The following is a 24,055-nucleotide window of genomic DNA, read 5'->3' on the forward strand; positions in this document are numbered from 1 at the left end:
CTTATTCTGAGACTGTGACCCCGCCTAGCTCTAGACTACCCAGACAGGGGAAACGGCCTCCCAGCATCTACCCGGTCAAGCCTTCCCGGTCAGGTCCTTATGGTTAATTGCCTCACTCTATTAAAGACTTACATTCATCTAGCACCTATCACAACCTCAGTACATCCCAAAGTTCTTTACAGACAATGAAGCAGTTTTTGAAGGATATTCACTGTTGTAACGTGGGAAATGGGGCTGTGCCACAAATAGCATTGGGATAATGACCTTTTTTTGGCAGTTAGTTACAGGATAAATGTTGGCCCCAGGACATCAGGGAGGACTGCCTGCTTTTCTTCAAAATAGTGACCATGGGATGTTGTAAGCCCACCTGAGAGGGCAGGCAGGGCCTCGGTTTAACATCTCATCCAAATGATCAGGTACTTGGCCAAGCAAAACCCTGGAGTGGTGAAATCTCACCTCCTCCCTGATCAAGATATCCCCGTCGTTCGAATGGACAACCAACCAACCTATGAAAGGAGATGCAGCCAAAGGTCATTCTGCTTCTTTCGCCCTTTTTTAAAACGAGCTTAACCAATTTCCTGAGGATTGCATCACCCGTTTCTGAGAAGTGAAAGAGGATGTGGTGACTTTTGTAATGTGTCAAACATTCGCAGACGAATAACAAAGGGCTTTAAACACTCGACCAAGTGATTGGCAGAGCCAAATCCAGAGAACACCAATTACTTTTGTTGGTAAGCTGCAGCACTATATTGTCCCTTATTTAAAGTTACGGGGGGAGGGAGGTGGTTTCCGATGTTTCCACGATCCAGTGTTCCTTAAGGTTCACCTTTAATCTTCTTGTTCTTCTTTGGCCTCCTTGTCCCGAGAGACAATGGGTAAGCGCCTGGAGGTGGTCAGTGGTTTGTGAAGCAGCGCCTGGAGTGGCTATAAAGGCCAATACAAGAGACACAGACTCTTCCACAGGTGCTGCAGATAAAATTGGTTGTCGGGGCTGTTACACAGTTGGCTCTCCCCTTGCACTTCTGTCTTTTTTCCTGCCAACTGCTAAGTCTCTTCGACTCGCCACTCTTTAGCCCCGCCTTTATGGTTGCCTGCCAGCTCTGGCGATCGCTGGCAACTGACTCCCACGACTTGTAATCAATGTTACCTTTAATAATCCACACCTAAACCCTCTGGGGGAGAAAAAAAAGAATGACCTGCATTTACAGGTCAAGCCTTCCCGCTCAGGTCACTATGGTTAATTGCCTCACTCTAATAAATCTTACATTCATATAGCAGCTTTCACAAACTCAGACTCTCCCAAAGTGTTTTACAGCCAATAAAGCACTTTTGAAGCGTAAGTCACTGTTGTAATGTAGGAGACACTGCAACCAATTTGCACACAGCAAGCTCCCACAAACAGCAATATGATGAGGAACAGATTAGCTTTTTTAATGGTGTTGATCGAGGGATAAATATTGGCCAGGACACTGGGGAGAAATCCCCTGCTGTTCGTCGAAATTATACTGTGGTATCTTTTACATCCACCCTAGAAGGTAGACGGGGCCTCGGTTTAATGACTCGAGAGTAACCTCCATATTAGGCAAACAGTTGACTGCCGGGTTCTCTATCTTGGTTTGCAGACCTTGGTGATTAGATTGTGTGTCAGACACCAACTGATCAGATCAGAACTCTCCTCCAATCTCTAGTCATCAGCAATAATGAACATACACCTTTTCATTGATATCACAGTTTCACAGTGATTGGAACTCACCACTGACACTTCTCAATATACATTACCAGCTCAAATTAAGTTAAGAGTTTGAACTTTTAGCCACAGACAGGCTCTCACTCTCTGTCTGTAGGGACCACCAAGAAATGCACTTGTTTCAAAGAACCATTTTGCCCATTTAAGACTGGCTTTCAACAGGTGAGAAGCAAATCTGCTTCGAAACTCAGTCCCACAGTTAGGGCTGATGTCTTACTCTGGATGCCCAGTGCATGAAATGTACCTGAGATGCCCCTGGCGGCAGTTAGCTGCATGTATTTGTGGCCCACCTTTCGCATGGTCCAGGGTTTCCTAGCGCAGCCACTTCACCTCCCCTTCCCACTGGTCGTCCTCCCCACCCCACCCCTTCTCACTCCCCATTCCCCGCCCTTCAAAGTGCCGAATAAAAAAGGGGTGGAGTGACTGTCACATCACTTGGCTCTGGTCAGATTGGGACGTGGACTCTGAGCTTACGTTATCACTATGACAATGAGGTGCGCCCAGAACCATTTTCAAGCTGACTCAAAACGGACAGTATAACTGCTGCTCGATTCTCGTGGGCTAATGCAGTTGTTATTTATTGCTACAGGTGCTGGTGACTGTTCTGGACGTCAATGACTATCGTCCCCAGTTCTCCAAGAACGTGTTTAGCACCAGTGTGTATGAGAATGAACCAGGAGGGGCTTCCGTGGTAACCATGACTGCGTCAGATCTGGACGAGGGGGAAAATGCAGTGTTACAGTATAGTATTCAGGGGCCTGGTGTCGGTAAGATAAATAGTTATTTAATCCCTTTAAGGGAACAATGTACATTTTATTTGAATGTTTTTCTGCTCCCCGTTTATATTTCAAAGCTCCTTACTTTGCATGCCACACAAGGTGCCTCACCACTGAATAGAGCATGTTGCTAATCTCCCTTCGAACATTCCCAGAGCAGCTTAGAGTTTGATCCTGCTGCTCAGAGATTTGCGAGAGGCTGAGAGACAGGAGAGGGATGGGGTAGCTTGCTTTGGTGAGCTTTCTTCTTCCTCTGGATGGTGCTTCACCTCCACTCAGGATCTCCTCAGGGATTGGATGGCCTCACGTAGTTAGGTACTGAGTGGGGGACATCAGCAGCAGGGAAAAGGAGGGATGATCTGGACCCAAAACAATTGGGTGGGGATTGGGGAACCCCACAATGTGTTAAACCGGCCAATCACAATTCTAAACTCCTTGAAAAAACATTAACATTTCACATCACCATTACAGGGTCAATAAACCAGCTCCCTGTACAAGAAATCAATTAGAGCCAAACAAAAGTCCCATATATTTTATTAAAACTCTTCACAATGCATGTTAAGGAAAGATTATGCACCGTAATAATTAATCGCTAATTGACGCTAAAGGCAAGAAATTATTGTCAATAATTGTGGATAAATTTCCTTCCCTGTTTTTGCGGAGGCCTTAATCTGTTTTTTTTATGTCAGGTGCTCGGTTTTCCGAGGGCACTTTCTTTTCTCTCCTCTCGAGATTTAGCTCTCTTTCCCCACCCCAGCATATCTGCCTCTTCGTCTCACTTTCTCTGCCCTTTTTTAAAATTCTTTCACGGGTTGTGGGCGTCGCTGGCTAGGCCAGCATTTATTGCCCATCCCTAATTGCCCTGGAGAAGGTGGTTGTGAGCTTCCTTCATAACTTGCTGGGCCATTTCATAAAAGTCAGTCACATTGCTGTGGGTCTGGAATCGCACAGAGGCCTGGCCAAGTAACAACCACAACTCTGTTTCCCTAAAGGGCATTAGTGAACCAGATGGGTTTTTACAACAATCGTGGTAACTGTAGCTTTTTATTCCAGATTTATTTAATTAACTGAATTCAATTCACAAACTGCCATGGTGGGATTTGAACTCTTGACTCCAGATTATGTGTCTAGGTCTCTGGTTTACTAGTCCAGGAACATAAGCATTGTGTTACAATGCCCACATATATGTACTCTTCCCCCTCTCTTCCTCTTACTCAGACTGTGGCCTAGAAATACACATGGACCTGTTTTCGCTGCATGACAAGGGGTTTGCCAGCAAGGAGAGACTCTAGGATTGCTGGAAATTTTACATGTGGGTCATCTATTCTCTCTTTCCTTTCAGAGGCTTTTAGAATTGATGAGAACACAGCTGTGATCACCACCACACGACTCCTGGAATCCTACGAGAGATTTAATTTAACCGTTGTCGCCACTGATCGAGGCAGGCCACCACTCTGGGGGACAACTTTGCTGAAGATTGAAGTGATTGATGTGAATGACAATCGGCCGATGTTTGTCAGACCTCCCAATGGGACGATATTGCACATCATGGAGGTAACACACCTGGTGCAGGTCCCTCTGACCCACTAACAGTGAGAGTCCCTCGGACAGACCAGTAATGGGAAAATTTTAAACAACAAAATGTTGGTTAAGAATAAAGAATAATTCTAAACTCTCTTTAGGCAGCATTAGAAATGGGACAGTAGTTTGTAGTTTTGCACATCTCATGTGGCAGGAAATTTATTGGTTTATAAAGCTTATCAGGAAGAGTTAAGAGAACATTACACAAGGCGGTACAGTGGCGCAGTGGTTAGCACTGCAGCCTCACAGCTCCAGGGACCCGGGTTCGATTCTGGGTACTGTCTGTGTGGAGTTTGCAAGTTCTCCCTGTGTCTGCGTGGGTTTCCTCCGGGTGCTCCGGTTTCCTCCCACAAGCCAAAAGACTTGCAGGTTGGTAGGTAAATTGGCCATGAGAAATTGTCACTAGTATAGGTAGGTGGTAGGGAAATATAGGGACAGATGGGGATGTTTGGTAGGAATATGGGATTAGTGTAGGATTAGTATAAATGGGTGGTTGATGGTCGGCACAGACTCGGTGGGCCGAAGGGCCTGTTTCAGTGCTGTATCTCTAATCTAATCTAATCTAAGTCTGAAGTGAATAAAGGCCATTCAGTCCATCAGTTCCATTCTATCCAGTGTCTAGTCTCATTGTCACTGAAATTCCTGTGTATTGGCACTGCTGAGTATATTTTGTCCATACCTGTAGGAATATAAACAAGTGGAAAATGTGATAGCCATTCACTAAACTGATTCCAAAATGTAAACAGTCCCACTCTACTTTCTGTCTCTTCTTCTGCTCAGTTGCTTTTTTAGCCAAAAAAATATATATATTTGTTTCCCTTTTAAGTTTCTGGACTATCAGCCCCTGCAGTACAGGAATGGACCCATGGATTGAGACTGGGATAACCTTAAACTTTTGTTGTACTTGCTTTTGTTCCCTAGGAGAGAGACGCAGGGTTCAATGTGTATGAGGTGCTGGCTACTGACAATGATGAAGGTTTGAATGGAGCAGTCAGGTATGGCTTCCTGAAGACAGCGGTCAACAGAGACTGGGAGTATTTCAGCATCGACCCTGTCACTGGGATCATCAATACTACAGCCAGGCTGGACCGGGAGAGACAGGCTGTCTATAATGTGAGTGATTGGTGTGCAGCGTCCTGTAATCTCTGTCATTGTACAGACAACGCGTCTGTTTATAGTGGGAAGGAATATTTGGATGTTGTCTGAAATCCAACTTTCTGTGTATTAGGGGATGCTGTCCATTCCATCTCCCAGGAACCTTATAAACTTAATGCAGTCTTATTTAATTGCAAGGGCAAGCGTCCACATCCGCCCATGCTTCCAGTGTTATGAAATCACTGCCAGGTGTGAGTAACACTTGTGCAGAGCTCTTTCCTGTCTGGCAATGCTGGCTGCAGCCAGCAGTATAGCCAGGTCTTGTCAGCTGTGCTTCACTCTGTATCTAAATTTAACTGCAATGCAGACTTGAATAGATGGCCTCCTGGGTTTTTGCCCCACTGTTCACTGCTGAATAGCAAGAACAGGTGGGTCTTTTTTTTTTAAGAACATTACAGCGCAGTACAGGCCCTTCGGCCCTCGATGTTGCGCCGACCTGTGAAACCATCTGACCTACACTATTCCATTTTCATCCATATGTCTATCCAATGACCACTTAAATGCCCTTAAAGTTGGCGAGTCTTGCTTTGTACTTGGCCTCATTGCTGCCATTGATGAACTTGAAGCATGGTTTCTGAATATGGGGGTGTGATTATTTTGATCATGTATCATTGCTGACAGTGAAAAGCCATCAGCAGCAAATCAGTAGTTTGGGAGAGGAGACAATGTGTATTTGTTATCAGTGAGTATTGACACCTCAGCAAATGAGTTGGAGGCAGAATGAGACTTACAGCAGGTCTCGCAATAAAGAGTCTGTTTAATACAAACTACAAATGGGGTTCATGATGAAACAACAGCAAAGTCTCCTCATAATAAAAGCAGGGTTATTTCTGCAGCAAAATGCAGTGAGTGGAGAATAGTCACATACAATTTATGTGCAAAATCAGTCTCAGTCACGCCAGACAGGATTGAATGGGGAAATTGCCCAGTTGGCTCCAGTTCTGGCCAAGAGTAGAGTTAACGCTATATGCAGCCTTTTGTGGTAACGAGCAGAACGCTAGCAATGCATCTTCTTTTCATGATTCTTTGTTTTCTTTTTAGCTGATTCTCCTGGCGTATGACCTTGGGCAACCTGTTCCCTATGAGACCACACAGCTTCTGCAGGTGGCTCTGGATGATATTGATGACAATGAACCACTCTTCCTCAAACCACCTGTAAGAACATTGCAGTAAACATAGCGAATACGGTCATTTACCGAGAAACAGCAGGATTCCAATAACTATGGGGACTTGTATATTGTATGCAAGAATCTTGGGCCATCGTGCCTGTGCTGGCTCTCTGAAAGCGTAGCCAATTAGTCCCACCCTCCTGCTCTTTCCCCATAGCCCAGCGGACTTTTTCATTTCAAATACATATCGAATTCCCTTTTGAAAGTTACTATCAAACCTTCCACCGTCCTTTCGTAGAATCATGAAATAGTTACAGCGCAGAAGGAGGCCATTGGGCCAGTCGAGCACTTGATGGCTCTCTGCAAGAGCAAGTTAACTAGTCCCGTGGCCCTGCCCTTTCCCCATAGCCCTGCACATCTTTCTCTTTCAGGTGCATATCCGATTCCCTTTTGAAAGCCATGATTGAATCTCCCTCCACTACCCTTAGTGCGTTCCTCATCCTAACTATTCTTCGTTAAAAACAAAATCTCCTCCTCTTCCCTCTGGTTCTTTTGCCAATTCTGGTAAATCCGTGTCCTCTGGTTACCAATCCACCCACCACTGGAAACCGTTTCTCCCTAGCTATTCTTATCCAAGCCCCATATATTATTAAACGCATTTATTAAATCTCCTCTTAACCACCTCTACTCTTAGGAGAATAATCCCTGTTTCTCTGAGTCAAACTAAAATGTAATGTCGTAGGGACAGGGACCTTGGAAATCTGTGTGAAAATGAGACGAGGGTTTCTAATGCTACTTTGAAATTGTTCTGATTTAAGTCTAAGATGTAATGGGATGTATGAAAGGAACCAGGCTTTACAGATATATTTTTCACATGAAACATGCCAAGAGACTTTTGAGCGGGATACTGAGCAGGAAGCAGGAGAGAGTTTGGGAAAGGGGATTCGATGGAGATGAGTGACGAGGCAGAGTGTTTCAGGATGCGGGGAAGTGACCATCTTGGTGAGCAGCGAAGGAACACGAGCGCAGATCCTCAACGGCCGTAAAACCAGGCATTGCTAAATAGCACGTCTCGCTGAATGGGGAGCCCAGTACAAAAGAAGCATGCGTGGATTCACTTCAACCAATGAGATATTTTTGAGAGATGTATTAAGGTGCAATATAAACTATCGGGCCTAGATTCTCCGTAAGGTTGTGCTGTTTTTTCTTGGCACAAAATCTGGTGTAACCCATGCAAAAGAATTTCGAGTGCAAATCAAGTCCAGCGCATATCGAGTTTCTGCGATCTTCCGCCCTGATTTAAGAAACATTGCACTGGAAGCTGGCACCACCCACAAAGCTGGCTATGCCCCCAAACAAATTAATCACCATGGCGATTTTCCACTAATTGCGCCTGTGTGCCAGCCTTCAAGGAGGCTCTTAAAATTAAGCTGGTTCTCTTGGGTACAAGGACACCAACAGGCATTTTATAAAAGCTTTTGAGTAGAATTTTTTTAATTGGCTCAGAAACTGGTGTACACCAATATAACTAGCAAATTGTTCTGTCTAATTCTTTTAAAAGTAATTTTCATTTATTTAAAAGTCAATTTACTGACAGACAGTGAACGAGACGTCAATTAAAAATGCTTATTTTTTGTGATGAGCCCATTTCCAGCTGTATTGAGCAAACTGCATGAGGCTCGCACTCTTAACTATATCGAGGAATAAACTTGAATGCAAACTTTGTTTTTTCAGTAAGTTTTAAAATTCTGCCTGATTGCTGATTCGTGACGTTTGGTGATACACAAGTGCATCTCAATACCAGCACAATCTTGGGTGCAATTAGCTTATTTTCTTCCATAATTGGTGCTTATTTGACTGTTCTGAAAGATTATTCTTTTGAATCCTGTGGGCACTCCCCCTCCCTCCACCACTTTATCACTTTAAGCAGCGTCTGCTGAATAAGCGGCAGCTGACTAACTGGCTAAAATAAGGGGCTCCTCTCCCAGGGTTTCAATATCTCACTATCGATAGCTTTTGTCCTCTCTCCCCTTTTAAGGGAAGTTCTTTGTTCACAAAATGTGATCGGACCACAGAACACGTCATCAGTTTGCATAATCAACGTTTCCTTTCTGTTGTAAAACCACACACAATGGTGTTTGCCACTTGTCTTTACATCTTCAAGAATCGTGTTACACACCAGACAACACGTTTGTGACACAGTCGGCAGCACTGCTGAACTCCGACTAAGAAGGTTTTGGGGCAAGGTATAGTCCAGGGACTTCAGTACATAATCTGGGCTGACACCTCACTGCAGTACTGAGAGAGTACTCTGAGGCAATCTCTTTCAGATGAAATATCTGCCCAAATCATAGTGGATTAGATGCACGTTATATGTTACTATTTGAAGAGAACCTGGGAGCTCTCCTGGTCATGAGTTAACACCTCCAACTGTGATCATTCATGTCATTGTTTGTGGGATCTTGCTCTGCACAGAATGGCTGCCTACATAATCACTCTGCTTCGGAGTAATTCACTGAGACATTTCTGAGAAGCACAATAAATTCCAAAGTAATAGTTTCAGGCAGGGGAAACCCTTTGGTCCATCCAGCCCACCTATCTCCATTATTCCCTCTAATGGCCCTGAAATCCATTTGTTGACAAGAACCTGCCTGGTTCCCTCTTGAAACTCATTAAAGTTCCTTTTTCCACCACTCGAGAAATAGTTTCTCTAGCGCTTTATTACTTATTGAGTAGAATGACCCTGTATTCTCGGATTTAAAAGAATGAGAGGTAATCACGTTGAAATGAGAGGGCAGGACAAGGTAGATGCCGGGAGTCTGGCTCTCCCTGGATGGAGAGTCTAGAACTAAGGGGCCTCAGGATAAGGGGTTGGACATTTAGGACTGAGATGAGGAGAAATTTCTTCACTCAGTGGGTTGTGAATCTTTGGAATTCTCTACCCCAGAGAGCTCAGTCATTGAGTTTATTCAAGGCTGAGATTAATAAATATTTGGGCATTAAGTGATATGGGGGCTGGGCTGGAAATGATGATCAGTCATGATTGGATTGGATGGCAGAGTAGGTTCAAGGAGCCAAATGACCTACTACTCTTATTTCTTAATATTCTTATTACATCGCTCAGAAATATCTCACACAGTGAATGTCAGATTGCAAGTTCTCCTTTTTTATCTCAGCTGCTGTACATTGTATTCGTGCATCAAACTGATCTTCCTGTTCTGAAAAGAAAGATGTCCTTTTTTTTTTCCACTCCTCATCAGATCCCAGAAATATTGCAAAGTGCTTCACATACTCTGAAGTTACGAAGAGAAATGTATACATCAAATAAAACCTCAGAATTGGAAAACATTTCTCACAGGGAAGAGAGCAAATGCAACTTTTGTATGGATATTTGCTTTAAGTGTTAAGGAGGTGAAGGGTTGGTTCTACTTTAAATGTTCTTGCTCCTTTCCCCTCTCTCTCTGCATAGTATGTAGCTAACCCAGTGCTGCACCTATGTTTTGTTAGAGGAGTCTGCAGTATCAGTTGCTCTTTGTGGCCGAACACTCTGATCCTGCCACCGTTGTGGGGAATGTAACTGGAGCGATTGATGATGATGAAGGAGCCAATGCTGTGGTCTATTACTTCATAGCGGGTAAGTTCCCAGCCAATCGTTCCCAAATCTATCCATCATCAAGAGCAATCATTCCCGCCCTCTGCCCCTCTGACACTGAAATGATTGAACCTTTAACACTTCCAGACTGGGCTCATCAAAACTCTCTTTGCCAGCCTTCCATGCCCCACTGTCATAAGATCAAATTTGTCCAAAACACTGCCATTTGTGGCCTGTGCTGCATGGTGTCCCCTTCATCCTTCACCTCCACCTATCCATGCTGACTTTCTTGATTCTTAATGTCTCCTAACATTACATTTAAAATCCACATCCTCATCTGTATCGTGCTCCACATCTTGCCCACCTACTTCCACGTCGTCCTCCAGTCCTATAAACCCCTCCTAAATCCTCTGTTCCCTGATGTTCGCCTTCTGTTCAGTTCCCCCCTCCCTGTGTCGCACCATTCAAAAGTTTTGTTGCTGACTCTCTCGAACCTCAAAACCCATCTCTTCAGCCAAGCTATCCATTGTGTCCCCTGATCTCTCTCTTCCTGACACAGCATCTCTAAATGGTGAGAGACTGCAGAGCTCTGAGATGCAGAGGAATACGAGTGCATGAATTGCAAAGGGTTAGTATGCAGGTACTGCAAGTAATTAGGAAAGCTAATAGAATGTTATCATTTATTGCGAGGGGAATTGAACACAGAAGTAGGGAAGTTATGCTTCAGTTATACAGGGCAGGGCATAGAGGGAGTGCAGCAAAGGTTTACCAGACTGATTCCTGGGATGGTGGGACTGATGTATGAGGAGAGATTGAGTCAGTTAGGATTATATTCACTGGAGTTCAGAAGAGTGAGGGGGGGGCATCTCATAGAAACCTATAAAATTCGAACAGGACTTGACAGGGTAGATGCAGGAAGGATGTTCCCGATGGTGGGAGAGTCCAGAACCAGGGGTCATAGTCTAAGTATACGGGGTAAACCTTTCAGGACTGTGATGAGGAGAAATTTCTTCACCCAGAGACTGGTGAGCCTGTGGAATTCACTACCACAGAAAGCAGTTGAGGCCAAAACATTGTATGTTTTCAAGAAGGAGTTAGATATAGCTCTTGTATCTAAAGGGATCAAAGGGTATGGGGCAAAAGCGGGAACAGGTTACTGAGTTGGACGATCAGCCATGATCATAATGACTGGCGGAGCTGGCTCGAAGGTCCGAATGGCCTACTCCTCCTATTTTCTATGTTTCTATGGTGAGACCACATCTGGAGTACTGTGTACAGTATTGGTCTACGTATTTAAGGAAGGATGTAAATGCGTTGGAAGCAGTTCAAAGAAGGTTTACTAGACTGATACCTGGAATGGGCGGGTTGCCTTATGAGGAAAGGTTGGACAGGCTAGGTTTGTATCCGCTGGAGTTTAGGAGAATAAGAGGTGACTTGATTGAAATACACAAGATCCTGAGGGGTCTTGACAGGGTGGATGTGGAAAGGATGTTTCCCCTTGTGGGAGAATCTCAAACTAGGGGTCACTATTTAAAAATAAGGTGTTGCCCATTTAAGACAGAGACGAGGAGAAATTTTTTCTCTGAGTATCGTGAGTCTTTGGAATTCTCTTCCTTAAAAGGCAGTGGAAGCAGAGCCTTTAAATACTTTTAAGGCAGAGGTAGATAGATTCTTGATAAGCAAGGGAGTGAAAGGTTATCGGAGGTAGGCGGGAATGTGGAGTCGAGGTTACGATCAGATCAACCATGATCTTATTGAATGGCGGAGCAGGCTCGTGGGCCGAGTGGCCTACTCCTGCTCCTAATTTATGTTTGTATAGCACCTCTTTCCAACACCCAATCTTTGAAGTGTCGGCATTATTTCTTAGCTGATAGGCTCTGTAGACATTCATGTTGTTGTTATATTGAAACATATGCCAGACTGCCCCACTTTCCAACTTAACCCTCAATCCCATACTTCACTTGACAATCTCTGGTGAGCACCACGTCCTGCTCTTTTTCCAATCCGCGCCAACATTTATGCCCAGTTAGTGACGGTGCTCTACAATAGCTCCAAGGCATCTAGGAACCCCATTGAGACTACTCAAATTAATTCAATCAGTAATCCTTACAGCCAGTGAACATAGATAACTCCTATCCCTTTAATCACAGCTGGATTTGAGGTCTGGTCACGCAATAGGATTGCCAACTGTCACAGATTGCCTTGGAGAAATTATGAAGACTAATCTTCAGGACACTGCTGTGAGCAACACAGGAGAAAAATCACAAGGAGCAATAAAGAACATTCTTTGAACACTTTTGTTTATTAGTTGTATTTTTAAAAAAAAGGACATGAGAGAAAAGGTTGTTTGACTGACAATCAAGAACTGTCCAATCGGCTAATGAAGAGTCTGCTCGCTTTACAATTGGTGTGGGAAGGCGGGGCGTCATGGGGGATGGACATGTTGGGCGACCAATGGCAGGAGTGCAGGGGCGGGATGTTTGGAGGCATGGGGGGTCATGTAATAAAACCTCCAGAAATTCATTCAACCAGTGTGGGCAACCTTACTCCAGAGGTGGAAATACAAAGTGTAACATCATTACTTAATGTAATTGCCATGTGACTGCACAAGAACAAAATAACTCGTTAAACTTTCTGCCAATGTAGCTGGAGATCCAGATAACAACTTCCAGCTGAACCGGGATGGGCTGCTTAAGGTGCTGAGTGATCTGGACCGAGAAACCAACCCATTCTACACCATCATCGTCAAAGCCTCCAGTAACCCGAGCTGGAGACCTCCGAGGGGGCACAGCCAGCTTTTCGACCCCCGCGCTGACCTCACCCTCCAGGAGGTCCGCATCTTCCTGGATGACATCGATGATCAGCCGCCCAGGTTCATAAAGTCGGAGTACACGGCTGGTGGGTTTCCTGATTTCACTAGAGAGAAACGTGAGGTAGTGCATTTTGGTCGGAGGAATAAGGACATATACTACTTGGATAATGAGTGTGAATAAGGTAGAGGAGCAAAGATATTTAGAGTTACCGATACATAAATCACTTAAGGTAGCAACGCAGGTTATTAAGGCCATTTTTTTTTTTAAAAAAGCAAATCAAGCACTGGGGGTTTCTTTTTACAGGGCTAGAATTGAAAAGCAGAGAGGTCACATTAAATTTGTGTAGAACCTTGGTTAGACCACACTTGGAGAATTGTGAACAATTCTGGTCTCCATGTCATAAAAACTGTATAGAGGCATGGGAGAAGGTGCAACACAGATTCATAAGGATGATAACAGAACTGAGAGGAAAGGCCGAACAGGCTGGGGTTCTTTTCTCCAGTAAAGAGAAGGCTGAGGGGTGACCTGATAGTGGACTTTAAGATAATGAAAGCCTTTGATATGGTAGACATTGGAGAAGATGATGTTTCTAACTGTGGGGGGGCGGGGGTCCAAAACTGGAGTCCATAAAGTATGATAGTCACTGATAAATCCAGTAGAGAATTCAGGAGAAATTTCTTTACCCAGAGAGTAGTGTGAATGTGAAACTTGTTACCACAGGGAGTGGTTGAGGCAAATAGCATAAGTACATTTAAGGGGAAGCTCGATAAACAGGTGAAAGAGAAAGGAATAGAAGGATGTGCTGATAGGGTGGAGGAGGCCCGTGTATTGACCAGTTGGGCAGAAAGACCTGTTTCTATTTCGTAGACTTAGTATAAGCTTTTGACACTCTGCTTTCCAATTGTCTGTTTTCAGACTTATGCTGACTTATGTCTTATGCTGAGAATCATGTAGCAGTTAAACTGCAGATTCAAGAGGGAAAGTTAATAGTTATTCATTCACAACAAAATAACTGAAAGTGTGACCATGGTGTGTTGGGATTGGCCTGTTTCAGTGGGCTATCAATGCTCCCAGATTTAGGCAGAAACCACACACATGATGATCTGCTGGATGTTGTGATGGTACATCTTGCCACTTGACATGCTTTGTTTGGTTAGAAGTTAATAACTATTCAGAGAAAATAAAAGAAAGCTATGGAGAATAGGCTCTCCCAGCATTCATAACAACAAGGAGAGTCCTCTATCAAATGTGTAACTTGTACCACCATAGCCCTTCACTGGAAGCAAGAAGTCTCCATGATGCAAGAGATAGGCTGCTTTAAGCAACACAGAAATGAAACAACGAGCAGTTTGATAAAATCTTTGATAGGCTTGTGTCTGCCAGAAAAGATCATCTAATTTGTTCATTAATATTTTAGCCTCAACTGAATCTGTTACCACCAGGTGAGGAGGGGGTCTCAGGCTTCCCTTTCACCCCTTCTCTGGTTTAACTTCAACAGGGTTTATTTTTGTTTAAACCCAGTGATTGCACTCACCACTTCAGTGAGCGCTTCCTCCGGTTCCTGTAATATAATTGCCAAAGAACCAATCAGATAGGTTTTCTTGAGCTTAAACAAGAAAGATGTAAGTTTATTGTCCTTATCATTCTAAACCGGTTAAAATTACTAAAATACGGTACGCATTCATGCCCACATTCACACGAGAGACACACGCACACAAATAGATTACAGAGGGAAAACAAAGTTGGGTGGTGGGAGTAGAGTCTGAAATAAATGGAACTTAACTACTGAATCTCAGTCCCAGAGTCCTTAGTTGAAAATGTAATCCTGAAGTCCTCACTGGGCCGCATGCACGGGGTTGTAAGTTTGCTTCTCAGTCTCGAGGCAGATGAGGGGGTTTTGACCCTTGTATCCCAGTTGTTGGTTGTGCTGGTCTGTAGGTTTGGCTTTACCAGCTGCCGCTGTGGCTTCTCTAGATCTTTACTGGAGAGAGAGAGAGAGAGAGAGCTGTCCCCTTGGTGGCTTTCAGTTACTGTCTGCTTTCTGAATCACAACTCAGTCTCCCAGGGTTGCACAAACAATCAAATGACATGACCACGTCTTTGTGTTTTAATGAGGTTCTTCTGGAATTTTCTCTGAAATTCAAGGCTCTCCCCTGAGTCTGTCCAGACATACTTGGTGGGGAGCGGGGGCGAGGTGGCGGCTCTTTCAAAGTCAGTGGGTGTCGATGGCGCTTGACGACCACAGTGATGAGGCCAGCTCAGGTATTTGACTCAGCCTAGCCAGAACAATTTGAGTCAATCATGTTTGTCTCCTGTCTAATCATTTGGTGTTTCAAATGCAAATGTCCATGGTCATCTGGGCTGCTAGCTGTTCTTTTTTAAAAAATGATGTGTAACAATTTCCAGTAAAAGTCTCAGGCAAAGTTCCAATCGATGAAATTAATATTTGGCATGTGGGGTTTTCACAACAGAATCTAAATCATTGTTTCCCAATAGAAACTGCTGACTTGTCACAGGTGTGGTTTTAATATACATGAGTGAAAAACATTTTGCTGCATTAATTTCAATAGAAAACACCTTGCGTACACTTACACATTACAGGTAAATGTACTTAATGGGTGTATTTGAACATATCAACATCGACCACCATTCAGTAATCAAGGAAGTGAAACACTGGCACACTCTACTTTATATCTCAACAGTTTCCCAACAAATGAACACAAAGGATTAAATTCACATGCATATGCCATGAAAATATGAGTATTGAGGTCACATGACCAAAGATGGTGTCTAGCACTCATTTTTTTTGATCGACTGATCGGAATTGCAATTAGTCACACCTACATTCCCAATTAGCCACATGAGGCTAGAACCTAATATATTGAACAACACTTATCTAAATGAGGCAGTCTTCATGTTGACTCCTGTATTTGAATCCAAGTTGCTATCTTGAAAGGTGAACATATAGAGTCATAGTTATACAGCACAGAAACAGGCCCTTCGGCCCGTCGTGTCCATGCCGGCCATCAAGCACCTATCTATGTTAATCCCATTTTCCAGCACTTGGCCCGTAGCCTTGTATGCTATGGCATTTCAAGTGCTCATCGAGATACTTCTTAAATGTTGTGAGGGTTCCTGCCTCTGCCACCTCTTCAGGCAGTGCGTTCCAGATTCCAGCCACCCTCTGGGTGAATATTTTTTTCCTTAAATTCCCTCTAAACCTTCTGCACCTTGCCTTAAATCTATGCCCCCTGGTAATTGACACCTCCGCTTAGGGAAAAAGTTTCTGCCTATCTACCCTATCTATGCCCCTCATAATTTTGTATACCTCAATCAGGTCCCCCCCTCAGCCTTTTCTGCTCTGTTGGTGCGAAAAGGCGAGCTTGTTTGCGTCTGATGGCCTTTTCCTAGGTTGTAGATGCCGTGTGATGAATCTCTGCATTGTCATTATAATGTACATTCCTATAATACTGATGGATCTTGCTGCCTGTAGGTGTCGCCACTGATGCTAAAGTTGGATCTGAGCTGATCAGAGTGGAGGCGAATGATGCTGACATTGGAAACAACAGCCTAGTCTTCTATCAAATTGTTAACATCCGCTACATTCAGCTTCAGTTCAACGCATCTGAAGATGTTGGGAATGTCTTCATAATTGGTAGGATCTTAAGAGACAGGCGCATCAATAGGCTACGCTGCCTCTCGCAAGCCATGCTTGCTGCTGTGGAACCTTGACACCGAGCTCTCGATATTGCTCTGCCCAAAAAAATGAACTTAACAAGTTGGCGTGAACTTCTTTTGTCTCCGGTTTTAACAAAAATATTAGCTTGCATGTAGAAAAACAACCCAAGCCACTTCACAGAGGTGTTACTGAAACAAAAACATATGCTGAGAAGAAGATATTAAAAGGAGCGATCAGAGGGTTGGTAAAAAGCTGGGTTTTAAGGACAGTCTTGAAAGAGGAAACAGTCATTGGTGGCCTTGCTTGCAACTATCTGGGCTGTGGAATTCCCTCCTCAAACCTCTGCGCCTCTCTCTCCTTTCAGACACTGCTTAAAACCTACCTCTTTGACCAGATGTTTGGTTCTAATAGCTACTTACTGGTTTGGTGTCAGATTTAGTCTGATAGAGCTGCTGTGAAGGAAGTTTTATTATGTTCGAGCTACTACATAATTGTAAATTGCTAAATATTAACAGAAACTGAGGTATCTGGGGTCCATAAGCCAGAATGGCTGCATGTGACCCTAATGTTTCTGTTTGGGCTCTTTGCTTGAAGCTACCGGGAGACATTTTTAAAAAAATCATTCATGGGATGTGGGCGTCGCTGGCCAGGCCAGCATTTATTGCCCTTGAGAAGGTGGTGGTGAGCTGCCTTCTGGAACTGCTGCAGTCCATGTGGGGTAGGTACACCCACGGTGCTGTTCGGGAGGGAGTCCCAGGATTTTGACCCAGCGACAGTAAAGGAACGGCGATATAGTTCCAAGTGAGGATGGTGTGTGACTTGGAGGGGAACTTGCAACACTTTGCAAGAATTGAACCAGTTTCACCAAAAGTCATACTGAATAGAAACACAAAGCAGGCCTTCCCTCCAACCCCACTTTTTCACTTTTCTGCTCAGAGTCAACTCCTAAAGTGCGATGTTACAGGAAGGCAGCAATAATGCGTTAATACTTTTATCTTGCTGACTTTCGGACTATTACTGAGGAATCTCGCACTTTAAAGTATCATCTTTGATTCCACATTTACAGGGGAGCAGGATGGCATTGTGAGGACCTTTGACCTCTTCACGGCCTACAACCCTGGGTATTTTCTAGTGGATATCATGGCTTCAGACTTGGCTGGACATAACGACACAGCGGTGATCGGGATTTATATTCTGAGAGATGACCAGCGTGTTAAGATTGTCATCAATGAGATCCCGGAGAGGGTGCGCGGGTTTGAAGAACAGTTCATTAAGTTGCTTTCCAACATCACTGGAGCCATAGTCAACACAGATGATGTGCAGGTAATGGACGCTTGGCAGCTCATTCAGGCAAATGAACCTCACTTGAGCTCACCCAGACCAATAATAGAGTGCGTCATCCTTTTCAGCTTCTCACGGATACCTTGCGATGAGATATTTTAATGTACCAACAGTTTTATGTATGGTAGTGTAGCAGTTGTGTCACTGGACAAGTTATCCAGAGGCCTTGACTAAGCATCCAGAGTGCATCCGAATTCCCCCCCACCCCAGACAGCTAAAGGCGGGCGGAGTGGGGAATGCAAAGAAAGCCAGGATTGCCCTGGAGTCTCCAGCGGTTAAAATCTAAAGTCCAGGACACTGCTTTGAGCAACCAAGAAGGAAAATCAAAGGGTCATTAAAAGAATCGTGCATTTTTAAAGTTTTCTTTGCAACTTTTGTTCACCAGTTATATTGGACAAGGGGGAAGAAAAAGCTGTTTGACTGGCAATCATCCAGTCGGATAACAAAGAGTCTGTTGGCTTTCTGATTGGCTGTGGGAAGGCGGGGCACCACGAGGATGGACGTGTCAGATGACCAATGGCGGGAGGGTGTGGTGGGGACGGTTGGAGGCAGGAGGTCACGTGATGCACCTCCAGGAATAAGTCCAGCTGTAGTCTGGAGCAGTTTGCAGAGGTGGATGACATGAATCAGACCCAGTGCAGTGGACGGCAGAGACTAGACTGCATGAGGGTTCTCAGCACAGATAGGATCAGATGCACAGTAGTGCATATTGGTTCATCCACACCATGGGCCAGGTTTGTGACTGATGGGTAAAATACATAACACTCAGCGTAGCAAGGCTCTGTCATTGCTGACAAGAGTTGATGTTTCATGCCTTTCTTTTACAGTTTCACGTTGACCAAAAGGGCCGAGTGAATTTTGCCCAAACAGATGTTCTGATTCATGTGGTGAATCGGGAAACTAATCGGATCTTGGATGTGGAGAGGTGAGTTCACTGCTTTACTCCAGGGTGTGGGCTGACTTACTGCTGTGGTGAGAACTGGTGCTGATCCCGTCAAGGGGCTAAACGCAGTGAGTTTTCATGGGTTTGTTATTTCCCAATTATTCACAGAAAATTGCATGGAAGTGGAATGTAAAGGAATGGGGAGAATTGAAGGAAAAGTTCCCTGATAGGCTGAAAACAACAACTTGCATTTTTATAGCATTTATTAAAAACTTCCAAGGCACTTGAAACAAAAAGAGTGAAGAACTAGCAGAAAAAATAACGTGGAAGAAATTCTAGGTGCAGTTGTGTTTCTGCAGGGTGGAGCTGTGAGGAAAACAATACGTTCATTTATATAGCGCCTTTCACAACTTCAGGATATCCCAAAATGTCTTGCATCCAGTGAAGCACTGTGATGGATTTGTTTTTTTAAATTTAAGTGGATCAGTAAAAAGACTTTTACAAAGTAGTTGCCAAAACTTTAAAAGCTCGCAGAGCAACAGTTGTCCAGTCATAGAGAATGATAATGTTATAAAAAGAACAGTGGATTTTTGTGTTAAGGGAAGTGATACTGGCAGAGTGTACAATCTGGAGAGATGGCGCAAGAAATTGTCCTGTCTGATTTTAGTGACTGTCATTGCCATGAAAACAGAATGGCTTCAGAAATTATTCCAAGTAATGAACGAGGAGGACTGTCTGGATCTTGGATCTTTGGTCTGAAGAGGTCAATTTGTTTTCCTGGTTTTGGAAGAAAGTTGATTGAAGTCTAAGGAGACTTCTGTACCGCATGTATAAAGTTCAAATCTAATAGAATGATGGTAAAGAGGTAGTTTGTGGAACAATTTTTTAAAAAAAAGGAAACCAGGAGTTAATTGAGGAATACCTTGCTCACACTTCACTCACTGTGGAATGGGTGATCCTCTACTGCAGCAATCATCAACTCCACTAAGGCAGCGTGCAAGGAAATAGATTCACTTCAATTAACGGACATAAGGCAGAAGGAAGGTGAATCTGGGACCAAAAGGAGAGAGGCTAGGGATTTTACAGCATTCATTCCAACAAAATTCAACTTGTATTGTGAACCATTTACAGTCATGTGATGGGTCAGATATTCTGTTCTGTATACTGGGTGTTGGATCATGAATATTCAGACATTTCCCCAGCATTCTTAAACTTCTAACCAAACCTGAGATCGATTTCTTACTTTAAATTGAGTTGATGAAGATGAGGGACTTGCTATTTGCAACTGAGCCCTTCTCGGCCACACACACTGCCAATTTCATGCAGGATGTAGCTTCATGTAGTCTGTCCCAATAACAGACCTCAGTCTCAAGCCCAGTGGATCGCTGCCAATGTCCGCTACTGACTGTCCAGTTACTGTTGAACTCAGGTTAGATTTTTGCAATGTGATTTTCTGTAAAGGGGAAAGATTGTGGTGTGAAGCAGAGTGAATCAGAAACATGTTCTTTAGAAACACCGTCATCGATGACTATATCTAATGCAAGGAGCCAACCTACCTGGTGTCAGCTGTGGCTCGGTGGGTAGTCCTCTCACCTCTGAGTCAGAAGGTGCTGGGTTCAGATGCCACTGCAGAGCAAAATCTAGACCCAGTGTACTACTGAGGGAGTGCTGCCTTTCAGCTGAGATATTAAACCGAGGTCCCATCTACCCTGTCAGAAGAATGTAAATGATCCGAGGACACTACTTCTAAGAAAAGTAAAGGAGTTCTCACCAGTGACCTGGTCAATATTTAACCCTTAATTGGTCAATAACAGGTTGTGGGAGCTTGCTGGGCACAAATTGGCTGTCGTGTTTCCTAGATCAAAAGTACTTCATTGGCTGTAGAGCACTTTGGGACAACCTGAGGTTGCGAAAAACGCCATATAAATGCACATCTTTTTTTTCCGAAAGGAGAAGTTGAGACTATTAAAATCCTTCCTTGTCATTTTTAACCAGTTCTAGCCTCTCCCAGATCACTCTCCCACATGTTCTCCCTCTGGAATCTCACTCACGGAGGAGGGAGGGTGAGCGGGACAGTTGAGTGCGATACTGCCCTTGCTGGACTGAGTGCGATACTGCTCTTGCTGGACATATGAGCGCAGGTACCTGCGAGCGGGATGTCAATGGAATGTCAAAGTGGGAATCGGACCTGGGAGCTGTGTGGTACGAAGGTTGAGTGTCACATCACCTCACGCAAGGAAACTCAATGTTGAGCATTCAGCATTGTGTGATTATGTTTCAGGGTCATACAAATGATTGACGAAAATAAGGAACAGCTAAGAAATCTCTTCCGGAATTACAACATCCTTGATGTCCAGCCAGCCGTTAGTGTCAGGGCAGCTGATGATATGACGTCTTTACAGGTAACAATTAATTCTGTGGCTTGATGTTAATATTGATGATATTTTCAGTCATTCAAGTGTTGCTTGGAACCTGAACTGCCAAAAGAAGCTTTTGTGTTCTCGCCACAATGTTGGGCCGATAGTCCACCCTGCCTATTCCAAATGTCACCTCTCACTGAGACAAATCCATTGGTATGCAAGCAGATTCAAGCATGGCTTTCAATAGGGAATTAGCAGGGGAGTGGGGCCAACTGTGTAGCTCTGAGAGAGCCAGCATGGGCAGGCAAGCCGAATGGCTGCCTTTCGTGCTCTAACCGTTCTATGATTCTAGCTGCACCCCCACCCTACCTAGAAATTCGGCTGCACAGCAACAGTTTTCCAGGGGTTAACGGCTTCCAAGAAACACATATTCATTACGAGCTGCACGTACACCACCTGCCATATTGGTGAAGGACATAAAAGTCAGCATGCAATGTCCACACCCAAAACCGGCTACCAGACTCCCGAGCCCCCATTATCCCCAGTTACCTGAGGGACACTGCTGGCACTGCAGCGACCCGATAATCAGCGGTGCTTTGCCAGGTGAGTTGCCTTAGAGATACGGCATTGAAACAGGGCCTTCGGCCCACCGAGTCTGTGCCGACCAACAACCACCCATTTTATACTAACCCTACATTAATCCCATATTCCCTACCATCTACCTACACTAGGGGCAATTTACAATGGCCAATTTATCCATCAACCTGCAAGTCTTTGGCTGTGGGAGGAAACCGGAGCACCCGGCGAAAACCCACACGGTCACGGGGAGAAGTTGCAAACTCCGCACAGGCAGTGCCCAGAATCGAACCCGGGTCCCTGGAGCTGTGAGGCTGTGGTACTAACCACTGCGCTGCCCATGTGTATTGAGACTCGAGGCCCAATATCCCGAGTGCCTTGGGCTTCACTCTTCAGGCCCTAGTACCGCACCCTGCATGCCACAAAGTTAGAGCACCCAAACTTCTAAGCCAGTCTTCTTGCTGCTTTTTAAAAACAGGTGCAGACTTTACATGAGCCAAAATAGAAATTTTTGTTCTTGGTGCAATGTAGTGTGTTATTTTTGTAATGTTACTTTTTGCGTTCCTCATCAAGCTGCTACTCATGACTGACTGACAGCACATGCAAGCGATGTGCTTCTGGGCCCTTATCAGTTCACTATAGTTGTTATACTACCCCAGTCCCCTACAGGTGCCATCACCTCCTAATAACACTAGGTGTCACAGTCAGTAAAGTCACCAAGTTAAGTCGCGTTTAACATGACTAAAAGGATTTGATCGGGTAGATTGAGAGAAACTATTTCCTCTGGTGGGGGTGGCCAGAACAAGTGGGAAGAACCTTAAAACTATGGGTAGGCCCTTCAGGGGTGACTTCAGGAAGCACGTCCTCACACAGAGGTGGTGGAACTCTGGAACTCCCCCCCCCCCCCCCCCCCCCACTCCAAAAAAAATGTTGAGGCTGGAGATCAATGAAAAATTTCACAAACTGAGATTGATAGATATTTGATAGTCAAAGGGTTTTAGGGATATGAAACCAAGGTGGATAAATGGAGCCTAAATCGCAGCATGGACAAGTTAGATGAATGGTCTGTTTCTGTGCTGTGCATTCTATGTCATTTATTTTTTATTCTTTCATGGAATGTGAGTGTCACTTGCCAGGCCAGCATTTGTAGCCCTTCCTTAATTGCCCTTGAACTGAGCGTCTTGCTCGGCCACTTTAGAGGGCAGTTAAGAGTCAACCACATTGTTGTGGGTCTGGAGTCACGTGTCGGCCAGACCAGGTAAGGACGGCAGATTTCCTTCCCAAAAGGACAATAGTGAACCAGATGGCTTTTTATGGCAATTGATGATAGGTAGTTTTATGGCACCCTTACCGAGACTAGCTTTCAATTCCAGATTTTTTTTATTAATTAATTGAATTTGTTAATTAATTGATTTTAAGTTCCACCAGCTACCCTGGTGGGATTTGAAGCCTGGGCCTCTGGAATACCAAGCCAGTGACATTACCACTGCACCACCATCTACCCTAATTCTACATATGATTGCCTTGGTGTAATGCAGTGTGTAAACATTCCACGGGCCTATTTGTTCTCACGTTTTATGACACGTTTGTGTTTTAATGGATCAGGCAGAGTTTTGTGCGGTGTTGGAGAAGGGGTTGCGAATATTGCTGGTGCCCCAGGAATCTTTAATACAGCTCTGAAAGTTGGAAGGGTTCAGCAAATTAGTGCCATGATCTCTCTGCACAAACTGTGTATGTTAAAATCTGTAAACCTTACTCAGCAGAGCATTAAGTAGGAACATAGGAATTCCGAAAGTTCACCATCTACCATCCTGGTAGTCGCATGATGTAATAGGCAATGGAATTGATGACTAATCATAGCAATCAATCTCTATCAATTAGTCTACGATTCGTCAACTAATACACATTTATAATAGTATGCACTGTATTAACATGTACTTTGCATATAATATTGCAAAGTGCCTACACTTCAGAAAGGAATGCATTGTCTGTCATACAGTTTGGATGTTTTGAGGTCATGAAAGGCACTGTATAAATTCAAGTTTGTTCTTTCTTCCCCTTTTCCAGATGGCGATAATTATTCTTGCAGTTTTACTGTTCCTGGCTACCATGCTGTTCATCTTTATGAATTGGTATTACAGAACAGTGTAAGTGGCATGATTCACATTTACGTTACACAAGGTTACAAAGGTAATTGTCAATGAAATAAACTGCTGGATGTATTTGCATGTGTGAGGGACGGGGGAATTTCCTCAGAACTGTTCTTGCTTTGCCACTAACTTTGCGGCTTTCCAGCAACTTACAGTGGAGGAAAGGGAGCAGCTCCGAGGACATTCCCAGCTCATCTCCATGTTTAAGTGGAACGTATTTAAGTCATTGCACAGGCAGTTCGTACCCTCACTGGAGTTTCATTCACCTGCAGAGGAAATTGCTTCAAGAAAAG

The 24,055-nt window shown here is 44.2% G+C and overlaps 1 protein-coding gene across 9 annotated transcripts in view; it reads left to right on the forward strand.

The window, feature by feature from the left end:
- Window positions 1–24,055, forward strand: part of cdh23 (cadherin-related 23) — a 658,884-nt gene that overhangs the window by 614,499 nt on the left and 20,330 nt on the right. For 8 of the 9 annotated variants that reach the window (XM_068020420.1, XM_068020419.1, XM_068020422.1 and 5 more), the window contains 11 exons: window positions 2,337–2,514; window positions 3,866–4,077; window positions 5,026–5,217; window positions 6,301–6,414; window positions 9,876–10,002; window positions 12,607–12,858; window positions 16,267–16,428; window positions 17,519–17,775; window positions 18,621–18,718; window positions 20,958–21,078; window positions 23,680–23,759. In XM_068020420.1, coding sequence (XP_067876521.1) covers window positions 2,337–2,514; window positions 3,866–4,077; window positions 5,026–5,217; window positions 6,301–6,414; window positions 9,876–10,002; window positions 12,607–12,858; window positions 16,267–16,428; window positions 17,519–17,775; window positions 18,621–18,718; window positions 20,958–21,078; window positions 23,680–23,759 — 1,793 coding nt within the window. Of the gene's footprint in view, window positions 1–2,336; window positions 2,515–3,865; window positions 4,078–5,025; window positions 5,218–6,300; window positions 6,415–9,875; window positions 10,003–12,606; window positions 12,859–16,266; window positions 16,429–17,518; window positions 17,776–18,620; window positions 18,719–20,957; window positions 21,079–23,679; window positions 23,760–24,055 lie in introns of those variants that run through there. The other variant, XM_068020423.1, reaches the window with a different exon arrangement.

Source organism: Heterodontus francisci, chromosome 42 (assembly GCF_036365525.1).
Source record: "Heterodontus francisci isolate sHetFra1 chromosome 42, sHetFra1.hap1, whole genome shotgun sequence".
Taxonomy (NCBI): Eukaryota; Metazoa; Chordata; class Chondrichthyes; order Heterodontiformes; family Heterodontidae; genus Heterodontus; species Heterodontus francisci.